This window comes from Phodopus roborovskii, unplaced genomic scaffold (genome assembly GCF_943737965.1).
Source record: "Phodopus roborovskii unplaced genomic scaffold, PHOROB, whole genome shotgun sequence".
Lineage (NCBI taxonomy): Eukaryota > Metazoa > Chordata > Mammalia > Rodentia > Cricetidae > Phodopus > Phodopus roborovskii.
The window spans coordinates 20,836,388-20,860,505 of record NW_026126418.1 but is presented as its reverse complement, the minus strand read 5'-3'; the positions used below and the strand labels follow the sequence as shown (position 1 = coordinate 20,860,505).

Here is a 24,118-nt window from a genome sequence, read left to right as displayed (position 1 = left end):
AGATGCTGGAAATGAGGCTTACAGAGACTAACTTGGCAGAAGTGTTTTTAAAATCAGATTTGACATTAGTGTTTTTATCTGGAATTCGTCATTGCTCCTTTTTTGATGAAAAACACATCAAGGAAATTCAATTCCATTAAAGCCAATAATCAGTAAAATGTCCTTGGTTTTTATGTTTCCCCTCCTTTCCTCAAGATCTGGCACAGGTTATGACCCCAGTTCTTAGAATACAGAGTACCTTGGCACTGGAGGAATGAGGCATGGCGGCTGATGTACTGCTGCTGCTGTAACCTGGTCGATATTTATACATGGTAGGTGTAGGGGGGCTGTCCTTGCCCAAGAGACTGCTATCTACGGGGGAAACCCAGAGAGCACTACTTTACAAATTAATTTTTTTTTTTTTTTCTTTCGGTTTTTCAAAACAGGGTTTCTCTGTAGCTTTGGAGCCTGTCCTGGAACTCAGTAGACCAGACTGGCCTCAAACTCACAGATATCATCCTATCTCTGCCTCCTGAGTGCTGGGCCTGGTCTTTAGATACAGGCCTATAGTCAGCTACCCAGAAGGTTGAAACAGGAACACAAGTGGTGAGCAGACATACACATTTAGGCCAAACACTCTCACACATGCAATAATAACTAAGTCATAAGGCCAGGAGTGGAAGTACACATCTTTAATCCCAGTACTCAGCAGCCAGGCAAACTTTTCTGAGCTCAACAGTCTTGGCTATATAGTCCTTGTTTCTTTTTTTGTTTTGTTTTTTGAGACAGGATTTCTCTGTGTAGTCTTGGCTGTCCTGGAACTCACTTTGTAGAACAGGCTGGCCTTGATCTCAGGGATCCCACCTGCTTCTGCTTCCTGAGTGCTGGGATTAAAGGCATGTACCACCACCCATGGGGGTAGGTATCTTTTTTAAAGACCAAGGATCTATACTCATTTCAGAATTTGTGGTAGGCAAATGGACCAAATATACTAAGAAATTCCCTGATTCAGGCAGACATATAGCAAGTAAAGCACATGCCACAAAAGACTGGAGTTCAATCCCCAGAATCCATAGTGGAAAGAAAGAACCAACCTCTGGAGGTTATTTTTTGATCTACCTAACGTACGTACGTACGTGTACACACACACACACACACACACACACACACACACACACACACACACACCATGCACATATATTACATAAAATTGTAAAAAGTAATTCTGGAAAGTTCAAATCACTGTCTATTGCTAACTGGCAGCCCTCCTTTTAGATATTCAAAAGAAAACTCCATTTACGGGGTGTTATAAGCCCATAATTCAAGTATTTCCCAGCCCTTGCTCATCTTCTCTACAGCTTACATGGTATCTTGTCCCTGACTTCTACTCTAGGATCTCACATATCAAGGCAGCCCTTACCCTCATTAGTAGCCAGACCGAGGTGTGTCCGAAGCCCTGTATATCGACTCAGGTCCGGCTTAGGAGGAGGAGGAGGTTCTGCATCTGCCGACTGGCTCTCTGTTATCTCTAGGCTTCCCTTAGACTAATAAATAAATGGAGGGAAATCAGACTGGGAAAATGCATTAAGGTAACATTAAGTTGACAGAAGAAAAGTATTAGAGAACCAGTTATGTTTTTAAACTGAGAAGAGTTAGTTTGGGGATCAAATGGACAAAGAAAAATTGAGCATCTAATCATCTAATAGTTGTTATATCTTACGAAGACATGGAAAGAAATGGACCCAGTGTCTGCTGTCACTGAACTTGAAATCTAGCGGAAAAAAAGATCTGTATTCAAGTGTCTTTAACACAAAGATGTATGTATACTCAATGTAAGTTTCTATATTTGCCATGGGTGAAATTTCCTGAGTTTACCTAAAGTTTTACTTCCCTGTTCCTCACCTTAGTCCTCCTCAGTTCTCCCTGGATACCATTATCCATGATCTTCACAGTTATCTGCCCATCTGACACTTCTGGTCGAAGGAAAGGAGGTCTGATTACAATTGTCTTCTCTTTCTTTGGTCTCCCCAAATACCTGTGTAGCAAAAGTGAGAAGGCTTTCACTTACTATTTCTACTTGCATACCAAGTATCAAGGAAGCATTCTGCATATGGACTGGGGTATATAGTTCAGTGATAAAGAACAAGACCCTAAATTTAATCTTCAGCATCAAAAAACATTCCTATCAGTCTAGTGTAAAAGTCAGTGCTAAACTGATTTAACTCAGTGAACATCTTCAGCAAGAGTAGGCCTTTATAAGCAGGTATCTAGCACTCTGGAGTTAAATTTTATGCACCCTCAATTCTCTAAGGCAATTAGCTATACCTAAACACCTGAATTCAAGAGTTCACCAAGAGATCACATCTCTCCCTGGTAGCACCCACCATTCTATGAGCAAATCCTTTCTACAAGGCTTCCCTTATTCAGAAGCAGACTAAAGAAGACAAGAGTTTGACCAAGCATGAACACCAACCAAAGTGTGTGGTTGTACCTGGGTGCTGGAGAGCTGCAGAGGACACGGCTAACATTGTTACAGCAGCCATTAGTGAAGGGATTTACACCTCCCCGGAATTTACCTGTAACCTAGGAAATAAAAAGAACCAGGTAAGCCAACTATGCCAAATGGCAAATTTTTGTGCAGCCTTCTTTCAGGTACAAAAGTAATACTTGTAATGATTAAGAACAGGGAATCATCAGGTAGTGGTGGCACACGCCTTTAATAGCAGATCTGAGGTCAAGGTTAGCCTGGTCTACAAATCCAGTTCCAGGACAGCCAGGATTGTTACACAGGGAAACCCTACCTTGAAAAGATAACAACAAAAAGCAAACAGGGATTCTAGAGTCAGGGGTTCTCAGTTAAAATTCTGGGTCTACCTTATGGAAACCAACCCTCAACATAAGATATATACAATTGGATTAAGTAACTTTCTGAATACTGACTAAAATAATCCAGATTCCCTTATATAAATTGGTACAGTATTTGCATACACCCTATGTACATGTTATATACACTAGTTTATCTCTCCATCATTATACTATATACCTAATACAGTATGTTATATAAAGAGTTAATATGTTATTTAGAGAATAATGCCAAGAAAAAGAGTGTATAAATTCAGTACTGATGTGATTTTCCTTCTAAGTCTACTCCATTTGTATCTGATTGAACCTAAAGAATTCACAGCTAACAGAAGGCTGACTGCAAGAGTAAAAAAATTAAGTTATTATGTGCATAAAAATAATCTTTAAGCAGCACTATGTGTTTTCTAAAGCGTGTGCCAGCTAGTTTCTATAAATTCACAGACTAAATATTTGTAAAAAGAATAAAAACAAAGCCATTTCTTAAAGGTTATTTTTCCTCCTTTTTTTGGAGACAGGCTCCTCAATCCTACTGCCTCAGCCTTCTAAGTAAGATTACAAGTGTATACCACCATTCCCAGCTTTAATTCTACTTACTGAGGACTTAGGCCTACTTCACCCATTTGCCTACTACTGTTAGTCTCTACATCATCACATAAGTACTCGCTCAGGTTCTGTTTGTGAAAGTGTTATGTTCTTCACTTGGGCTTGACATACACCCTGTTCAGTCTCCTGCCACTTCTCATACCTGTTCATTGGTTGTTCGTCCCCTAGCCACCAGCACCACATGAAACCCTGTGAGGCCAGCTACAGGGATGAAAAACAAGCCAGCCACACACATTACTGCCATTCTGATTCCAAGTAGTCAAGGAGAATAAAGCAATGTTATCTTGTTTTCCCCAGCTCTACTGTGACCACTTCCCCTTTAAATTTCTTGACTCAAGGAGTCAACTTGTCCTCCCAGCCATATCCCACAAGCCAAAGCCTCCAAGGATACGTGACAGCAGTGCGGACCCCTGAGAGTTCCTCTATGTGATAGAGGACATAAAGGAGACCAAACCCAAACACACCCATAATGTGGGCTGTCAGGGAAAGGAGGAAAAGGAAGAAATATCTGTAGTTCCTGCGACCAATACAGTTGTTCACCCAAGGGCAGTGATGATCAAATTCCTAGGAGTAAAAAACAGACAAAATAAAAGGTATCCTTAAAACAAAGCACTAGGGTTAGCCAGATAAATGGTTCACTGGGTAAAGGCATTTGCCACCAAGTCTGACAACCTGGATTCAATTTCTGGGACTTACATGATACAAGACAATCAATCCCTGCAAGTTGTCCTCTGACCTTCACATATGTGCCAGGCACACACATGTGCGACACATGTGCGCGCGCGCGCACACACACACACACACACACACACACAAAAGAAAAGACAAGCGAACATTATTAGATCCCTTCTGTTGAAAAGAACAACAAAGGCCCAGCACTTGTGGTATACACCTTTAATTCCAGCACTCGGAAGGAAGAGACAGGCAGATCTCTGTGAATTCTAGGCCAGCCTGGTCTACAGAGCTAGTTCCAGAACAGCTAGGGCTGTTAAACAGAGAAACTCTGTTGGGGGGGGGGGGAGTGAAGGGGTAATGACAAAGTAACAAAATAACAGAACTTAAGATTTACTTTTTGTATTCATATTCACCACTTAGTTACAAAAATTTTAAGTTTTTAAAATTTAAATTTAAAAATACTCAAAGCAGTTTCTTCTTGTTTTGTTAACTGAAACAGAGCCCTTCCAGAGGATAGCCAAAACCCAAGTCCTCAAATTGATCACCATGGTACTACAAGTCTACAACTCCAGTACTTGGGACACAGGAGGATAGCCACAAGTTTAAGGCCAGCCTAGTCTATATAGTATGTTCTAGGTCAGTCAGCCAGGGCTATATAACAAGTCCTTGCTTTAAAAAAAAAAAAAAAAAAAAAAAAAAAAATCTATGTGACCAAAGAGGCAAAACACTCAAGATTCATGGGAATAAAAATAAGACAACAGAAGGACAGCTAGGAAAGCAGAACTAAACACAAGAACATGCTTTTTGTAGAAGTGGTCACACTAAGTAACCATGGGATGGAAGACTAAAATTATGAAACTTGGGGTCAAGAAAGCTGTTATTAGAGTGTAAGTTTCCCTGTGTAATAAGAGTTCATGCTCTGGTTCTCATGTGTGCTTCACTCCATATACCATTTGATGCAGTTAGACTATGCAGACTAGGTGGCTCGACAGAATTATACTTCAGGACTCTACTCTAGGGGCTACAGAGATTTGCTCAGTGATTAAGAGTGTGTGCTGCTCTTGCACAGGACCTGAGGTCAGTTCACAGCACTCACATTAGTCAGCCTATAGCTGGCTGTGACTCTGGTTCTAGGGGAATCCCAGCCTCTGGCCTCCTCTGTCACTGGCACTTCACGCACAAATACCCACAAAAAATACACATACACATATATATACAAAAGTAAACCTTTGAAGAAAAAATAATTTACTCTAGAATAAGCAAGGATGGCCTAGTCAAGAGTACTTGCTGCTCTTGTAGGACCTGGGTTTGGGTCCCAGCACCCAATGTGGCTCACAACCAACCATCAGTAACTCTAGTTTTTGTGAGATAATTAATTACACTGTGTAAAATATGTCGCTCTAATTTGTTTAATTAAAAAGCTAAATGGCCAATAGCTGGACAGGAGGTATAGGCAGGACTTCTGGAGAGAGCTCTGGGAAGAAGAAAGGAAAAATGGGACAGTCACTAGCTAGACATACATGCAGGCAAAAACACCCATACAAAAATGATAAAAACTTTAATGAAGAAAAAAGAATCTATGCTACAAAAAAGGAAGAAGACAACTTAAGATGAACACAGTCTTACCCATCCAGTGCTCTCACCTCCACACAGTTGTCACAGACACTGCAATGGGAACATCTGGGAGGCCGGTAAAAGCGGCAAGTGGCACACCATTTCATGCGCACCTGGATACCCTTGATCTCCACTGTTTTGTAAAGTGGAGCTCGAAAATCATCTTCTTTGTCTTCATCCTCTTCAGCTTGAAAAGAGGGAAAATCAATTTAAAAACAACTATGCCCAAACTACTAAGTACCAGGAACATAAGGATGTTTAAAACATAATTCCTTAAAACTTATTTTGTGTGTGCACGCGCACTGCAACCAAACACAGGGTCTCTGCCAGAGCAATATACATTCCTAACCACTGAGCGATCTCTTTAGCCCTAAAACCTAGCTGCTTAAGTACCTCGATACAATGTTCTGTTTCATAAATCCACAGCTCACATACTGCATGGTTAAGAACAAAACATTTTCTCTAACATCAGAAATAGCAAGAATATTCATTCTTCTTATATTAAAATTTTTTGCCAGGCAATGGTAGCTCATTCCTTTAATTCCAGCACTTGGGAAGCAAAGACAGGCAGATCTCTGAGTTCAAGGCCAGCCTGATCTACAAACTAAGCTCCAGGATAGCCAGAGCTACATCGAGTAACCATCTCAAAAAGGAAAAAAAAAAGGCTGCTGCAGGAAAAAAATAGAAACAATATTTTCTTAATCTTATCATTATTTTGTGTTGGTGCATGTGTGTGGAGGTTAGAGGACAACTTTCAGGAGTCAGTTCTCTCTGACTGAACTCAGATTTACTTTTATGTGTATGAGTGTACGTATATGCATCACATGCACGCAGTGCCAACTGAAGCCACAAGATGGCATCAGATCCCCTGGAAGTACAGTTACAGACTTGTGAACCACCGTAAAAATCATGGGAATAAAACCCGTTCTCTTTAAGAATAGCTTGCGCTCTTCTTACCCACTTAACTTCTCCAGCTTAAGTAAGTCTTAAAAAAAGTAATGAAGGAAGGAAAGAAGAAAGGAAGGGGGCCGGAGAGATTGCTCACCAGTTAAGACCACTGCCTGTTCTTCCAAAAGACCCAGGTACAAATCCCAGCACCCACATCACAGCTAACTGACTATAACACCAAAATCTAACACTCTCATAGATATACCTGCAGGAAAAACATCAATGCACATGAAATAAAAATATTAAAGTATTAAAACAAAAAACAACTCAACTTGTAAAATATATGAATAAAAAGAACACTGTTAATGAATGCTAGTAACCTTCCCCAGTTCCTCTATTTTTACATGCTGGCTAAAAGTAAATATTAAATATCTTGTGAAAATGCATTATTTTTAATTACTTTTGCTTTTATCTACATGTGTATTAAAAATCAGTAAAACTTTTATTTAGGGCTGGGGAAATAGCTCAGCCAGTAAAAGAACTGCTATGACTGTCAATCTGAATTTGATTCCTGGGACTTCACAAGGTGTAAGGAGAGAACCAATTCCATATGTGCAATACAGAATGTGTACCTAATTCATACACACACAAAATAAATAACATAATATACACAAAATTTAAGTAAAAGAAAAAAGTTCTTTTTTTGATACAGAGTTTCTCTGTGTAGCATTTCTCTGTAGCCCCGGCTGTCCTGGGATTCACTCTGTAGACCAGGCTGGCCTTGAACTCAGAGATTCGCCTGCCTCTGCCTCTATGAGTGCTAGAATTAAAGGCATGTGACACTATGCTCCAAATATAATAGTTTTTAATTAAAATGTATATTTAAATAAAATTATTATATTGTTTTATTTTGGTTTGGTTTTTTGAGACAGGCTTTTTCTGTACCTTTGGAGCCTGTCCTCGAACTGGCTCTGTAGACCAGACTGGCCTCAAACTCACAGAGATCTGCCTGCCTCTGCCTCCTGAGCACTGGGATTAAAGGTATGCTCCACCAATGCCCAAATAAAATTATTTTTTTAAAAAAACATGGGTTCTTGGTGGGAGATGTCATTCTATAAATATGTTTCTCATACTGGTTAATGAATAAAAGCACTGTTGGCCAAAAGGAAAGCAAGATAGGAGGGACTAGGAGAAAGAGGAAAGAGGAAGTAGTAGGGAGTCAGCATGGAGAGACTGGGGAGACCAGATGCCGGCCCCATTCCCCGGTAAGATAAGACCACGTGGAAATACACAGATTAACAGAAATGGGCTAATACTTAAGACAGAGCTAGCCGATAAGAAACTAGTACCTGGCCAACAGCATTATATCTAATACAGAGTCTGTGTGTTAATTGGGGGCTGGCACCTTGGTGGGTCCAGGCCGGCGGAAAAACCGTACTCCTCACAGGTTCTGCCTTTGAGACATTCACTTTCTAATGGGTAAGGGAGACTGGAAACTATTAATATGGTGAGTTCAATTCTACATGCATTATGGGAACATGGATGAGGAAAGAGTTTATTCTACACTGGGAAGTAGGCTAGGAGAGATGGCTTAGTGGTTAAGGGCACTGGCTCTCTTCTCAAGGACCTGGGTTCAAGTCCTAGCACCCACATGGCAGCTCACAACTTTCTGTAGTTCCAGTTCCAGATTTGATTCCCTCACACAGAGGCAGGCAAAACATCAATGCCTATAAAATAAAATCATTTTTAAAAGTACTCAGAAAGAGACATACATGTGCTAATTTTCCTTGGTTTACATATTATGAAGCTATCCTAACAGATAATTTACATATAGAAAGGCATATAGTAACCTCCACAAACAAATCTCTTGTTCCACATGGTCTGCTCTATTAATTCCATCCCCCTACTGTTACTCAAGCTCGAATATGCCTCTGCTCCAAGTTTTCAACTCTCAGACACTATCCCATTTTGAAACTTAAAGGATATTATCTTCCCCCTCATATATAGTGAGCAATTTTTACTTGTAGGAAAAAATGTGGGAAGGAAAAAAAAGTGACTATACAGGCATTATTAAAAATGAAGTTTTTGAGCGAGGCGTGGTAGTTCATGCCTTTAATTGTGGCACTCAGGAGGCAAAGTCAGGCCGGCCCCTTTTGAGTTCCAGGACAGCTTAGGCTATCCAGAGAAACCCTGTCTTGAAAAACCAAAAATGGATGGATAGATGGATGGATTTTTCAGCCAGGCATGTGGATCCCTGTGACTTCAAGGCCAGGACAGCCAGGGTTGTTGTTATACAGAGAAACACTGTCACACTGTCTCAGGAAAAAAAAAAAAACAAACAAAAAAAAAAAAAACGAAGTTTTCAGCCAGGAGTGGTCATGAACACTTTCAATCCCAGAGGCATGTAGATTTCTTGTGCACCATGAACAAGGTATTGGGTTCAAGTCCCAGAATGGAAGAAAAAAGACATCTTACTACTTTAGTACATGTTATTTATAAATAAGCCTAAATAAATACATATATAAAATTACGGTTTCTTTGGAGTTTGTTCTTGACATATGGTCTCACTACATATCCCTAGCTATTGTGAAACTACAGAAATCTGCCTGCCTATGCCTCCCAAGAGCTAGGATTAAAGGTGTGCAACTATGCATCGCTATATGCAAAATCTTCAAGGATGGAGCTTTGTGACAGTTATTGTCTAACATGTGCAAGTCCCTGGGGTTTGATCCTCAGCAATGTAAGAAAACAAAACAAAACAAACAAACAAACAAAACAAAAAAAGAAAAAAAAAAACCCTTTAAAATAAAGGGAATATGCCAAAATGTAAGCATTCTCTCTGAACTGGGTAGTGGTAGCACAAGCCTTTAATCCCGGCATTTGGAAGGCAGAGGTAGGTGGATCTCTGTGAGTTTGAAGCCAGCCTCTGCTACAGAGGGAGTTCAAGTAGAGTCAAGGCTATACACAGAAACCCTGTCTGGGGGATGGGGATCACATATGGTCATTACAGCTTTCCATAGAGTAAGCTACTGAATAACTGAAGAACGAACATTAATGACTCAATAAAATAGTTTTCCTTAGTTTGGGGGACTCAAAGTACCTTCTTGTCACAGAATTCTCAAATGATCAGTAACACTGAGGCAGGCTTTCAAAGCACAGTGACATTCACGAAAATCTCATCTCACTTGTTATCCCAAGCCCACTTAGAAAATGTACACTTGTGAGGAAAATCAGATGTCATTAGTGATTATTCTGATTGGCTCATGGTTTTTCTTCCTCTTACTCATAAAAGTTGTTACTCTATCTAGTCTACTTTCAAACAAAGAACCTACTCCTTCCATGAGACTTCCAATATGAACTGGAAGTCTTTTCCGTTCTTCAATTTAGGCTTCATCACATTCTTCCCTGGCCCTATTTCCTCATGCTACCAATATGGTAGTCTTCTGTCTTGTAAAAAGTTTGCTTCTCTCTTTAATATTACACCATCTTCAGCCTTCTTTGCTTACTTCTTAAAAGAGGAAATCTAATACTTGCTGACTCTGCTTCCTCATTTCCCATTAACTGCCTTCAAACAACTGTAATTCAGCTGTATCCTTTCCAAATACAGACCTTAACTATTGTTAAGATCAATTTTTCAGCAGGGTATAATGGCTCACACCTATAATTCTATCACTTAGGAGGCTAATGAAGAATTCAAGGCCAACCTGGGCTACAGATTGAGACCCTGTTTAAAATAAAATAATGTTTTAAAGGATCAATTCTAAGTAACCAAATGGGTCACTATAGTACCAGTAAGTTAGTTACCTGATGAATTCTCCTTAGCTTTTATTTTACTTTCTCCTTCTTCTTGTCCAGTCCCTCTTCAATGGCTCCTCTTTCTCCTAAACTTACAATAAAAATGGCAGAACTGACCAAGTCTTCATGTCTTTCCTAATCTCACTCTAGTTTCTCTAGATAACCTACTCCTGTCATTACAAATACCATAGCTGCACAGTCCTATAACAAAGTATTTAACTCTTACTACTCAATTGCCCACTGGGTACCTGTACCAAGGAGTATCTCAAATTCATTATCTAGGTCTGAGAGTATAGCTCAGTGATAGAGTGTTTGTCTGGGGCCTGGGATCAACCTCTAGCATGGAGGTGGGGGAACAAAAACAAATATACAGCTTATTTAACAATCAGTTTCTAAAACTCATCATCCAATTTATCTCCCAAGTTCTGACCCTTGAAGCTATCACAGTAAAATTATCCTCTGCTAAGTCCTCTGCATGCCTAGTCTTGCTAGCTCTGAGTTCAGACAGGATCAAGCATGTTAAGGGCAGTGTAACAGAGGATCTTTTTTCACTTTGCTCTACCCCATTAAGCTGTCATACTACTACTGAAAAAGCTAAAAATCTTGTTTTGAATTTAAATTTCATCTGGTTTATATTATTTATATTGTATTTTGGCCAAAGCCAAAAGCTAAAAAACTGTCTGTACACTCTCAGAAGAATTATTTGCTGTAAATTAAAGACCCCTTGGTATCAAAGGAAGCAGCACATTTACCAGGAAGCGTCTGTGTACACTTCCTTTGCCTGAACTGTCCTCCTCTCTTTCAGCCTTCTAGTTGGTAAAGTCTTCTCATCCATTCTTAGCAGTACTTCACTATAATTGTACCCACGTCCATGTTGTCAAGAGAACCTTACCCACACTTCCACTGTAGTTTGTACCACACTGTCTAACTCATAGTAAGTATTATACTTAACACCACTCAACTCAGAAGCTCTAAATAAATTTCTGAATAACAAAAAACAAATATTTAACCCAAAGCAGCAGACCAAAGTTCCACCCTTAATCAAGATGCTATTTACAATTGATACCTGCTGAAAAAGAAAAAAGTCAGTTTCTCCAGTGAAGGGACACACAGTATCAAGTCCAAAAGCAGGCCAACACAAAACAGGTTTCTTTTTTGTGTGTGTGATTTTTGTTTAGGTTTAATTTTCTTTGTTTTGGTTTTCCTTTTTAATTTTCAGAAGGAGAAAACATGAAGTTGGGTCAGTAGAGAAATGGGGAAGATCTTAGTGTTCAGAGAAGGAAAAGAATATGATCAAACTATAAAACACCTTAAGTAAAATTTGAATAATAAGGATTCGACCCAAATTGAACCAAATAACAATATACTATGTGATATTTAATAGTATCCCAGAACCCTCCCTTGAAGCCCAAGATCAACTGTTACCTGCCAAAATAATTATTTTTAATGATGACAAAGAGCTATATGAGAGTATAGCAAGATCTTACCTCGGGGGAAAATCCCTGGGTCCATAAAGGTGGCCATGCTGAAGTTGGCCAGCACAAAGAGAAACATAATCGCATTGTAGATGGGCACTGCAGGTGACACATCCAGGCTTAGTCCTGGACACCTGTAGACAATAAAGAAAACGAAGAGCTGCCTCTAACACTTGGACACAAGCACAATTCTACAGAGTACAGGGCTTGCAATGTAGCCTTATCTCCTTACAAACAGACCCGAGAACTAGAGATTGACTGTATAATGGAAAGCAGCTACACTCCTGTCTCTGGATCAACCTAAGGTTTCTGGATCCATGTTCCACTGACCTGCACAACAGCCCAAAGCATATGGGTACCACCTGCCTCTCTGGCTCCCCTTCCATCTTCACAGTTAGCTCTGAACCAATCTCAGCTACCTTACTTTTCTCCACTGTCAGCTATCTAAAAGCTAATTCTAATGGTTGAAAATAATAATGCTGGGCATGGTGGCACACGCCTTTACTCCCAGCACTCAAGAAGGCTGAGGCAAGTAGATCTGAGTTTGAGGCCAGCCTGGTCTACAGAATGAGTTCCAAGACATCCAGGCCTGATATATAGAGAAACCATGTCTTGAAAAACCATCATCATTATCATCATCATCATCATCATAATACAGACAAGAATGTGTATCAGAACACCAACACTTGGAATAAGGAAAGTACAACTGCCAGTTCAGATCAGTGTGGGTTCTACAGACAAAAACAATGTTTACTTTGGCAGCACATAAACTAAAATTAGAATAATACATAGTATTATGGACTCTATGCAAGAATGACATACAAATTTGTGAAGTATTCCAAAAAAAAAAAAATTAAGGACAAAGAACTAGACGTCTCCCGACATCTAAAAATACATCAAAGAAGAAAAATTAGAGAATTTCAGATCAAAGTAACCCTAAATCCTTCAAGGGGGGAAAAATGTCATACATATCAGTATTAATAGCATTCAAATCAAGAGACATGTTTTAGATACCACTTGGCAAGAAAAAAAGAGCGCTCATGTATGTCTGAGTTCAGGTTCTTTCAGAATCTAATTCTTCATTGAGGGACTGCCCTTCTCTTCTGATTTCCCAGGAGTTCAAACTTCGGGTGTGAACCTTACTTTATCAGTAATATCTCCCATTTCAGCTCAGAGAGAACTTCCTACTCACTACAAGACAGTGGCTAAGTACCCTAATCTGCTTTGTGGCAAAAATTTAATCTCCAGAATCAGGACAGCATCTGTCCTTGTCCCTTTTACCCGGACAGTCAGAAGACAGGAAGAGTTTCATGAAGGAAAAGACAGGCCTACAATATTAAGACAACATTCAAGTATGGAATACTAATTCACAACAGTCAAGAGAGATAGTCAGTTCCCATGCTAACAAAAAAACACAACTCTTAAGTGGTGACCCAAGACACCACTTAAGACATCACTGTAGAAGCAGTGAGCTTCATAATAAAACATAAACTAATGAGGCATAAAATTTTTAGCATCATTACCTAGTTTTTCATATTCAGCCATCCATTTAAAAATTTAAAGTAAATACTATTTATGTGTCAGGCTCTGCAGATAGTAGACATCAATAAACTCATTGCTTCTCTTTATTGGGCTATCCAGAATTGGGAACCAAAATAAGAGAGACAGATTTCAAAGTCAAAACATCCCTTCAGCCACAGTTCCACCCGATTATCACACAAAGTCCTCTATGAAGCCTCTTCCTCTGTGAACTCTTTGGTTCAGAAAAGATCTTCTCATATCTTGGCATGAGTTGGAGTAGACTTAAGAAGGAAGAGCCCCTGCAGGGCCCCACTGAGAAACCTACTTCCTAGGTTTCTTAGGAGGGAAGGAGAGAAACTGAAAACCAGTCATCCAGGTCAGAGCCCCTCCCTGGTACTTAGCTGTCCCTTCAATTTCTGCCTGAGAAAGAAGAGAAAGGGTGACTCACTTCACTCCTACAGGCTAGGAAGATAATTAGAAGGGAGAAATAAGTTAAACCTTTAGAACACCAAGGTGCTTAGGACTTAAAGTCCTTAGAACTGGTCACCATAGCCCTCATCTCACAGTCCAACCTAGGTCTTAATTTTCTCCCCACCCCAACTGTCTTATTTTGTCTCTTTGTGCAGCCTATTCTAGCCTGGCTCCTCTTACTATGTCCCTTTACACAAACTTGGAACTCCTAATATTCCTGCCTGCTTCAGCCTTCCCAAGTTGTGACAGTATTACAGTCTGTGCCACCACACCTAGCTCCAGTCTTGATCTTTCAGATCCCTCCTTTTCTTCAGTTTCAGTTCCAAACTAAACAAATCACCTAATTTCTTGTATATCCTGCCAAACTTCCCCTCTCAACCTCTATTATCACATCTCAGTGAAGTGTATAATCGTGGAACTGAGTCGATCTATTGCCAAATAAAGACTGCTCTCACGTGGCAGAATGTCTAAGTGACTCAAATAATTTAACTTCATGAACAGTATCTTCTAGTTTCAGTCTTACTGTTTCTAGCCTTAGGACTCTAGCTGAAGAGACAATCCACCTCAACAATTTGTGAGCAAAGCCTGTTTCAGCCATAGTCTACATTCTACTTGTCTTGAGAAAAAGCTTTCCATTGCTTCACTATGCCGGATTCCAAGATGACCACCACAAATGGCCTGTTTGAATCAGCTGCCTTTGATGGAGAGAGATGCAGTCAGAAGGAGAGAAGTCAAGACTTGTCCTTAACTCTATAAGTAATAATCATAGACATAAGAAGTTTAGGGAGTGGCTGCAGCCCAGAAGGCTGACTCACTGATGGGATTCCCAGACATAAACCACTCCAGGTAGAACAGGTTCTTCTGCCCACCCATTCATTATGCCTATTTTTTAATGCCAAGTAAAAAGGGAAGTGGGGGTTTCAATATACACTCTCCTGAAATTCTGCTCCCTAGCATTTCTAACACTACTACTTAAAAGAAAAAAAAAATTAAATTCCTAGAAAGAAATAGGTCAATCATTAAGTTTTAAATTCTAATCCTGTCTTAATTCACAGGAAACGCTTACCCTTGCCACTTCAGTTGTATAATACACACATGAAAATGAAGGAGAATGTCTGAAAAGATGCTAAAATTTGGGAGTGGGGGGAGATCTGTTCTTTGTCTGAAACAGGTTCTCATTATGTGAACCAGGTTGTTCTCTCTCAGAGATCCACCTGACTCTGCCTCACACATGCTGAAATTAAAGCCATGCTCTGCTACTAAAGTTCTTTTTAAATTAGCATGTGTAGCATTGAGGATTCACTAAATATAAGACACAAGGAGCCATTATCACTGTCATTAATCACTCCAGCCCCACTTTCATGCTTAATCCCACCATCCCCCCCAATCTGAGGCAGTAGATTCAAGGACACTCAAACTCAAGGCACTAAGCTCATGAAGAACAGGACCATTCATTCCAAACAAATCTACCATTAGTGCTTGTGCGTTTGTCTAGTGTTTCTTGATGAGAAGGCTGGAATGGATGCCCCATTTTCTGCCTAGAATTTCATTGAGGAATGCTTTCTTCAAAATTCCATGGGAAAACAATTTGTACTCTGACAGGTTCACAGGTTTCTCTTAAAACACTTGTTTTTTGCGCTTCTATACACTGTGATTTCCAGCAGCTAAGCCATGTATGCAGTAGGACCTAGGCATTTATTCCTGGATGAGGAAAACCATGTGGGAAGGAAAGGAACAACCACTACTCAATCAACCTGCCAGATCACGAGGCTGTTCCCACTCAAATCAGGTGCTAACACCTCCACAGGTATGAAAGGGGGGAAAAAGCCAGAGGTTGCCTAATTCTGTAGACAGAAAAGTTGGAAGGGACCTGAGGCAGAAACTAAAAGAAAGTGAGCTATGCCATGGATAGAACACTGGAAAAGTCATCTGGATTTCTAACCTGTTTTTTATTCTACCAAAAACACAAATCCCCCTACCTCTTCTCTCCAACTAAGCAGCAGAAAATTGAGAGTCTGTAGTAGAAGACTTTAGAAACGATCAATTTCGTGATTCCCAAGTGTTTTCCCAAGAGCTCTGAGATCTCAGGCACCTCGGGAAGGTAAATCAGGAAACACCAAGTAACTGGACTTACTTAGTCTCATTTAAATCATATCATTCCCTTCCCACTGTTTGTTTTATGTACTGAGATTCCATGTAAGATATCATCCAGAAAAGTTCACATAGCTGAAATAAACTGTTCCAGTTCAACTTCTTTGTAGATAGAAAAGAAAAACTGAGATCCAGAAACATTAACAAAGTACCAAACTCAGTCTCCTGACAGACCTCCAAAGCCAGGCATGGTGACACTCACCTTTAATCCCAATACTTGGGAGGCAAAGGCAGGTAAATCTCCATGAATCTGAGGTAATCCTGATCTACACAATGAGTTCCAGATGAAACGGGGATACATAGTGAGAATTTGTCTTACAAACAAAACAAAACAAAGCAAAAAAAAAAAAAAAAAAAAAAAAGTAGCTGGCTATGGTGGTGAATGCCTTTAGTCCCAGGCCTCAGGAGGGAAAAGAAAGGAGATCTCTGTGAGTTCGAGGTCAGCCTGGTCTACAGAGTGAGTTCCAGGAGAGCCAGAGAAACCCTGTCTTGAACAAAACCAACAAAAAAGTATTAAACTATGACAGATGAGACTCAGAGGCATTATCTTAGATGCAAATTCTAGTTCCTAACGAGGAAAGGGCGTGTTAACTTAAGCAGAAACTCTCCTATCCAAATGATTAAGGCAGGATGCTCACTGCCCATTTGGCTTTAGTACTGAACAAATGAAGCTGATGAGAATCAACTCTAAGTAAACCTTCAACTACCCTTTGCAGACTTCTCTGGGGCAGAAAAGCATCATTATTTCTTTGATGACCAGATCTAACTGGTAATTTCTGCTCATAGCTTTCCCTACTTAACAAAGAAACATGGAGGGTAAATTGTTCCTAATTAGCTGAAACCTACATGCCTCCTACTAATTATGTCTGCTAGCTGAAAGGAACTCTTCCTCCTGCTCCCATTCCTCCAGGTCCCAAAGTAACCATCACCTGGGACCTAGAGTGATGTACAAGCCACTTGTAACCTAGTGAAAGAACAGGAGGGTGATGAGCAGTTACAGATTTATGAACCCACAGAAGTAGATTCAAAAAGAGCTTCCTTTATCTCTCCATTTGAAACCATGAACTCTTTTTCACATGGCATAGTTTTAAACAGTGTTTTCCAAAAAACTGAATCTCAAAGGGAGGGGATGCATAAAAGGACCATTCTTAACAACAGTGGTGTCTTGGAAGTGTGCTTATAGAGCAGATGCCAGTCAGATGGAAAAGAGCTAGAACTTTCAGAGGTAGCAAGAGCTAGATGATGGGGTTGCAGAGACAACCCAATGATTAAGGCAACTCTTATTCTTCCATAAGGCCTAAGTTGGATTCCCATCATCCACATGGCATAAAACCTTCTTTAACTCCAGTTCCAAGGTATCCAACACCCATTCTTGGACTCTGAGGGCATCAAAAACAGACAAAAAACCCAGCTAGGTGATAAAAGTAAAATCAACCATGTGTGTATGACTCCATAGGGTGGACAAGTGAGACTTTGGTAAGAAACAGGAGCCCAGAAATTTATCCTGTAAAAATTAATGATAGAGGAATCTCACCTATGATTTAAGACTCAAGTTGTATGAAAAGCAGAAATTCCAAATAGAGTCAATAATAGCCTCTATTTTCTTTCCCAAGCTAAGGATGTAGTGTAGTGTTAAAAATATTCACCTACCATGCATAAGACCTTGGAGGCAATCCCCAGGGCCACCAAAAAAAACAAAAAAAAAAAAAAAAAAAAAAAAAAAACAAACCCACAACTTTTTGCTACAACTGACACAACATAAAATAAAGAGGGACCCAACCAACTCAAACTGGCACCAAAGAATGAAAAGGCATTAAGAAAGAGAGACAGAAAGAGAGAGAGAGAGAAAGTAGGTTAAATAACTTCAACTATCAGTAAGACAATGCCTGTCAGGACAATTCTTTGTGGGCAAACTGGTATAACAAGCCAAGCACTTCAATGGTTCCAGATTAACAAATTAATAATAAGGGTTCTACATGTATGATCTCAAAGACAGTTTGAAAGAGAGAAAACCACTTAGTTCCCTGAATACGTTAGCTACTACAAGAGCTTGACTCTCAAAGGGAAACAGACATTCCCATAAGGTAGGTCTAAAGGCATTAACCTGATCCAGTTACATATCTCTCCTGACCCAGCACAAATGCTACTAAAACACAAAGAGAGGCTAAATTTTTTATTCTGCTTACACCAAAAGAGCAAAAGTCAAAACACATTCTGACAATGAAGAAGCATTCCTCCTTTTGCTACTGAACATATCAAGGACAGAATACGAGATACACAGGGGAAAAGATAATGAAAATGAAGATCTTGGTACCCTGATCACTTCAAGAGGTGCAACTAGAATACTAACTCAATGACTCAAGAGTATAAAGCTCAGAAGGCTGGTATAGACTCGTTATAAATTCCTAACAGAAAATATACTTGCTAGGTGGCCGCAGCTACACATTGAGGACAGGAGAAGGGGAAAATCAGTCTCCAGTAAAACAAGTGTATGAGCAGCCTTAATACTGGGACCCTTGGCTCTAAACGAGCCAAGGGTATCTCTGAATGCCAACTACCTTTCCCATCAGAATTAATTAGCACAAGAACTCCCATTCCTTTTAGTGAGAACTAATGATTCTTCTGGTATTTTCTTCCTAAATAAAACCCCCTCGTTCCCAGGAGTCTTTCCATCTCCAGGCCTTAGCTCTTAGAAGTACCCAGAAAAGCATCTGGGTAACACTATATATCAAAACTGTCTCATTAGCATATCTTAAATCAATTCTCAAAGTGCTCAGAAGCCTAAAGCAGGAGGAGCATGGATTTAAGGGCCAACCTGGGCTACAAGGCTAGATCCTTTCTCAAAATTCTCAAATCTCAAAACAAATTCTGGCATAGCTGGCCAGGTGGTGGCACACATCTTTAATCCCAGGTGGATCTCTGTGAGTCACAAAAAGACAAAAACTTCCTTCCAGAATCTCTAACCTAGGCTCAGACATCCCAGGTGTGACTAATTGCTATTTGAAAAGACTTCTTAAGTCAGCACATCCTGGTGATCCCAACACTTGAGAGGCAGAGGCAGGAGATTCTACGTAAGTCCATGGCCAGCCTGGTCTACATAGCAAGTTCTAGGACAGTCAAGGCTTTGTAGAGAGGCCTGGCTCAAAATACCAGAAAAGAAGGAAGGAAGGAAGGAAGGAAGGAAGGAAGGAAGGAAGGAAGGAAGGAGATTGATTTAAGTCTAATCCCGTTCTCTTTCTTTCATTTAAACTTCAGGCCTCACTGAAGGTGTTTTCCTACTTCCTTCCTAGTTTATATTACCTGTGATGGAACTAGATAGGAAACTATGAAGACATCTATGATTCCAAAGGACAGGAAGCAGAGCAAAGTATAAAAATACCAACAGAGTAAAGAACAGGCATCTATTGACCTTCCAAATACTAAAAAGTCTTCACTTCTATGGTATGACCCTCCCACCCCCAAATGCCACTGCTGGGAGAAAACTCACGTAAAGGCAAAGAAGAGTGTTGTAGCTCCCACTAGAAATATGGCGGCTGCTGAGACCGGTACATACTTGCTGGGTTTGAACCTCTTTCCAGACTCTGCGGGCATGTTGGAGCTCTGATGAAAGATGTGCCCTGCCGCATAGCCCAGGCCCACACAGTGGCAGAACAGACAAGAAAATGGGATGAGGGAAACAGAGAGGAAAGAAACTGGGGAAAACAGAAAAATGCAAAAATTATCACCCTTCCCCCTCCCAAACAAAAATAAAGGTCAAAAGATCTCAAATGAAGGAAAGCACATGGGAGGGGGAAAGGTGATTTCAACTGATTAATAACCACCTCCCCAGAATACAGCAGAAAAGGAGGTTAAGAAGCACAGCTTGTACAATTTAAAACTTGAAGACAAACAGTAGGCTGTATGCATGCAAATAGCTGCAGGTGGAAAACATGGAGAGCCAAGCAGATCAAGGTATAGCTCATGGATGGAGGCAGGTCTTCAAAAGAAATGAAGAAAAGAATATGGGAGACAGGAAGCTTTAACTCTTCTGAGGAGATAAAAGAGCCCCTCCACAACACCACACTTCCACAAAATATGAGCAGCACCTAAAAGGTGTGCACTGGGTTTCTATTTTAATCCAAGAGGGAACGTGGGGTCCCTTCTAGCTTTAAAGAGAAGCCAATTTTTTTTCTACTGCAGTCCTTGTCCCTTTTTGGCAGTCTTCTTGATACCACCACTTTCACACCTTGACTTCACCAGGGCTGGTCGTCTGGCAATAGTAACTGAATTTTATTTATTTCTCTCTTGATGGCCAAAGTTGGACAATAGCTGTTACAGGGGTGAGTTGTAAATCCTTTTCTTTGAAGGAGAAGAAAAACAGGCAGCAGTATTATCCACTTTCAATTTCTTTTTGTTATTCCCAAGCCCTTTAAGGGCTCCCTTTCCCAGAGAATTCATGAAAAACTAAAAGGAAATTTAAAATCCTTGAAGCCATGTTCTTTCCAACAAGCAGAATAAGAGTCAATTTCACTTGATGATACTTTAAAAGATTACTGTAGATAAAGTTCCAAAGATGTCCCTGTTTCCAGTCAATGTCTCTGATCTTTTTTCTTCAATCTTGGGCTTCCTGGATGCAGAGTTCAACTGGGATATGCTGCTTTACCTGGAAAAACCAAATATCTTTATCAAAGAAATTCTTTCATGGTATTTCTTGAGAACCCCAAGGCTAAAGCCCCACAGGCAACTATTTAGAAGTGCCTTTTGAAAGAAAGACTATTTTCCACTTCACTTCTGTGAGAAAGAACTCTAAATGAAAAGAAAAATACATTCAGAGTCCTTCACCTTTTTAAGGGCTATGCTGTTTGGAAGAGCAGAAACTAGTTTTATCTGACCTAAGGCCATCTAAGGACTAGCTCTCATAAGTCCATCTCTCCTAACAAAAGTGCAGTAACAACACATACAAAGAATATAAAATCTAAAAGCAAACAAGGGCACAGAAGTGAAGGGCACTACTAAAACAGATATTCTCTTTGGACAAAGAGAATATTTATTCCCACAATGAAGAAAGGAAGCTTAAAAATAGGACAGTAACTCTCATTTCCTTTTTGTGTGTCTCTTTCTATACTTATGCCTTTTAGTGACACACCAAATAAGCAATAGTTCAATTCTAGGCCTTTTGTAATCATTTATTAAGTGTCCTGGATAAGAGATGATCTTGCACTAAAAGGCGAAATATTCTCTATGAGAAATTGAGTCCAGCACAGGGTTGGTTCTTTTCTTCCAATTTCAATAGTTTTTAATTCCTAACACAGGCCTATTAGGAGGTAAACTAAGCTACTAATAATCCAATATGATTAGAGTAGCAATTATTTCTGTTGATCACAGTAACAAAACAACACAAGCACCTTAACTTTATAGGATGTTTTTCATCTGGTGATCTCAAAGCACTTCACTCAAATTATCTGGTGACAGAGTCCCTTATCCTATTTTGTAAAATTGACGGCTAGAGAATGCCTGAAGCCATTCCACTGAATCACTTGGGTAGCCACGTTCAGAACCCAAGAGTTTAATTGCTGATATAAACCCTTTCTACTATACTACATGCTTAATGATAACTTGGAATCTACAGACCAAGATTTTTGCTTAAGTTAGAATTTTAAGTGAAAGCACTGTTATTCCCCATGTAATATACTATTTGATATAAATAGCAGTTATTAAAAACATCAAAAATCAACATACTGAAATACAAATGTGTTCTGGGATTTATAACTTCTTCTCTTACCTAAGACATAGAAGGCAAAGGACCCTGCTACATCATCACTCAGAATGGTGGTGAACATCTTTAATCTCAGTACTCAGGAGGCAGAAGCAGGAAGATTGCTCTGAGTTCTAAACCACCCTGGTATGTATGGCTTCCAGGCCAACCAGGGCCACATGGTGAGACTTAGTCTCCAAAAAAAAGGCAGGGGGAGTGGGCAAGAAACATTAGAATAAAGAGCCAAGGACTATAATAAGTTTTTATGATCCTAAAAACTAGATCCTATTTAGTCCTAATTGTATGATTATTTCCGTTTGCTAAGTTTAGGCCTAAGTATCATTGTTAACTGGACAAAGCAAATTTCATGATCTGTAGACAATATTATTAAAGTAAATGTTTCCCCTAAAACTCTAAAGATTAAAGAAGGAAAATTACATCACTTAAATTTTATGTAAAGTTAGCTTATCAGTTTGAATCCTGTGCTATTGCAGATCACATTTACTACAGAATAAAAGCCATAAAGACTAATACTGCCATGGTACAGCAGTTATGGAAGGCCATGCAATTTTGGAACCACATACTGAGATATAAATGAGACCATCATCTGAAATGTTAGGATATTAGAGGCGACAAGATAAAATAATTGATTGGGTATAAATAACAACATACCAAGTACCAGCAAAGGGCTGTGGTGCACAAAGAGAAGACATGAAACCGGAAGGGTGAGTGTGGTTCATCAGTCACACTCTGGTGGATCCACACAAGGATCAGCAAAGTGTGCAAGAATGTGTATGACACATGCTGACAAAATGGGGGAAATCATGGAGCGAAAATATTTATGTATAAAACAAATACAGAGCGGGTGTGGTGGCCCACACCTTTAATCCCAGCACTCAGGAAGCAGAGGCAGGTGGACCTCTGTTGATTTAGAGGCCAATTTGATCTACAAAATGATTTCCAGGACAGCTGAGGCTATGTAGAGGAATCCTGTCTCAAAACAACAATAAAAAACCTTACAAAACAAACAATTTAGGATATGCAGTTTGAAGGCTTTAGTAAGGTGTACTATAAGTAGTTCCTTAGGAGCAGTGTCACTGACAGCACATGTATTGTTTGTTCAAATAACTGAGCATTATAGCACAATACATTAAACGTGAATATATCGTAATGGAGGTGTCATATAGAATGCACACAAGCTATGAGGTAAAGACCCAAGCCGAAATTTAAAAGCTTATTATCATCACAGACTGAGGTAGGTACCCAAGTATCTGTCGATAAAACTCTTACAAACATTAGGTGAATGTATATGCTATAATGAGCAAGAGAGATCTGTCTGATATAGAGAGTGCGCGCGCGCACACACACACACACACACACACACGGATAAAAGGATGGAGATGCAAACCTAAGATTATCCTGGAAAAGAAGGCATTCACCAGGAAGTAAACGCAAGACGACAAAAACGGTCTACAATGTAACATATATCTGACCCTACGACTACTTCTAATAACTTCAGTCACTTCCTAGCTTCTCATTTTAGTGGTTTCATTTGGCCAACTGGTTAAGGAACTTTAGACCTGCCTATGAATAGCCTCCTACAGATAGATAAAATACTGTCAAACACATTCGAGCTCCACTTATAAGAAGTACAAAGTACTTAAGGCATGGAGCACCTGGCTTGGTGGGGGGGGGGGGGATGGGGAGAAACAGCAGATGGACGGAAGAACAGGTAACCACAGGACGAAGCCCTGGTCAAAATAACTATCAGCCGAGTGTGGGGGCAAGGGGCCTGAGCCACGGGGCGGCTGAGAAGGAACAGGACCCAGTCCCCACCCGGCAGCTGGAGTAAGGAGAGTCAACACCGGGGGGCAGAGCTGGCAACCCCGGGGTCAGAAAACACGGAATCCACGGAGCAGGGCCCGCCGGCGCTGAGAGAATCCCGGGCCGGGGACGGAAGGGGCGGCGGCTCCGCAACCGGGCAACCCGGCACCAACCGGTTCCGAGCCCCGGTGGTCCTGGCTCTCCGGACTCTGCGGACGGCCGACAGTTTCGGGGCCCATGGAGCCCGAGGAGGGGTAGGGCCTTAACCTCCTCCCCTCCGCGGTCCCCCTTCCCTAGAGGTCACTCTCCCCTCCCACCTCACTAGCCCGGCACTTCCGGTTCCGTAGGGGCCAGCGTCCCCGGTACTCACCCCCGGCGCGGTGCCCGTCACCACCGCCGTCGTTGTCGCCGGCGTCGTTGTCGCCACCGCCTCCCGGCAGTGCCGTCTGGCCTCTGAGAGGCAGCGCGCGGCCCCCGCACGCTCCACGCCCGCCCCGCCGCCGCGCGCTCCCGCCGGCCGACGCTC

General features: G+C 40.6%; 1 protein-coding gene across 2 annotated transcripts in view; it reads right to left on the bottom strand.

Moving 5' to 3' along the window:
* Nucleotides 1-24,118, bottom strand: part of Zdhhc5 (zinc finger DHHC-type palmitoyltransferase 5) — a 26,845-nt gene extending 2,727 nt beyond the window's left edge. The window contains exons 1-10 of one of the 2 annotated variants that reach the window (XM_051184346.1): nt 23,963-24,118; nt 19,522-20,676; nt 11,904-12,025; nt 5,763-5,920; nt 3,836-4,008; nt 3,587-3,689; nt 2,471-2,562; nt 1,882-2,014; nt 1,400-1,523; nt 239-351 (exon numbers count right to left, since the gene is read on the bottom strand). In XM_051184346.1, the coding sequence (XP_051040303.1) occupies nt 239-351; nt 1,400-1,523; nt 1,882-2,014; nt 2,471-2,562; nt 3,587-3,689; nt 3,836-4,008; nt 5,763-5,920; nt 11,904-12,025; nt 19,522-19,625 (1,122 nt within the window). In that variant the 5' untranslated portion in view covers nt 19,626-20,676; nt 23,963-24,118. Of the gene's footprint in view, nt 1-238; nt 352-1,399; nt 1,524-1,881; nt 2,015-2,470; nt 2,563-3,586; nt 3,690-3,835; nt 4,009-5,762; nt 5,921-11,903; nt 12,026-19,521; nt 20,677-21,795; nt 21,813-23,962 lie in introns of those variants that run through there. The other variant, XM_051184347.1, reaches the window with a different exon arrangement.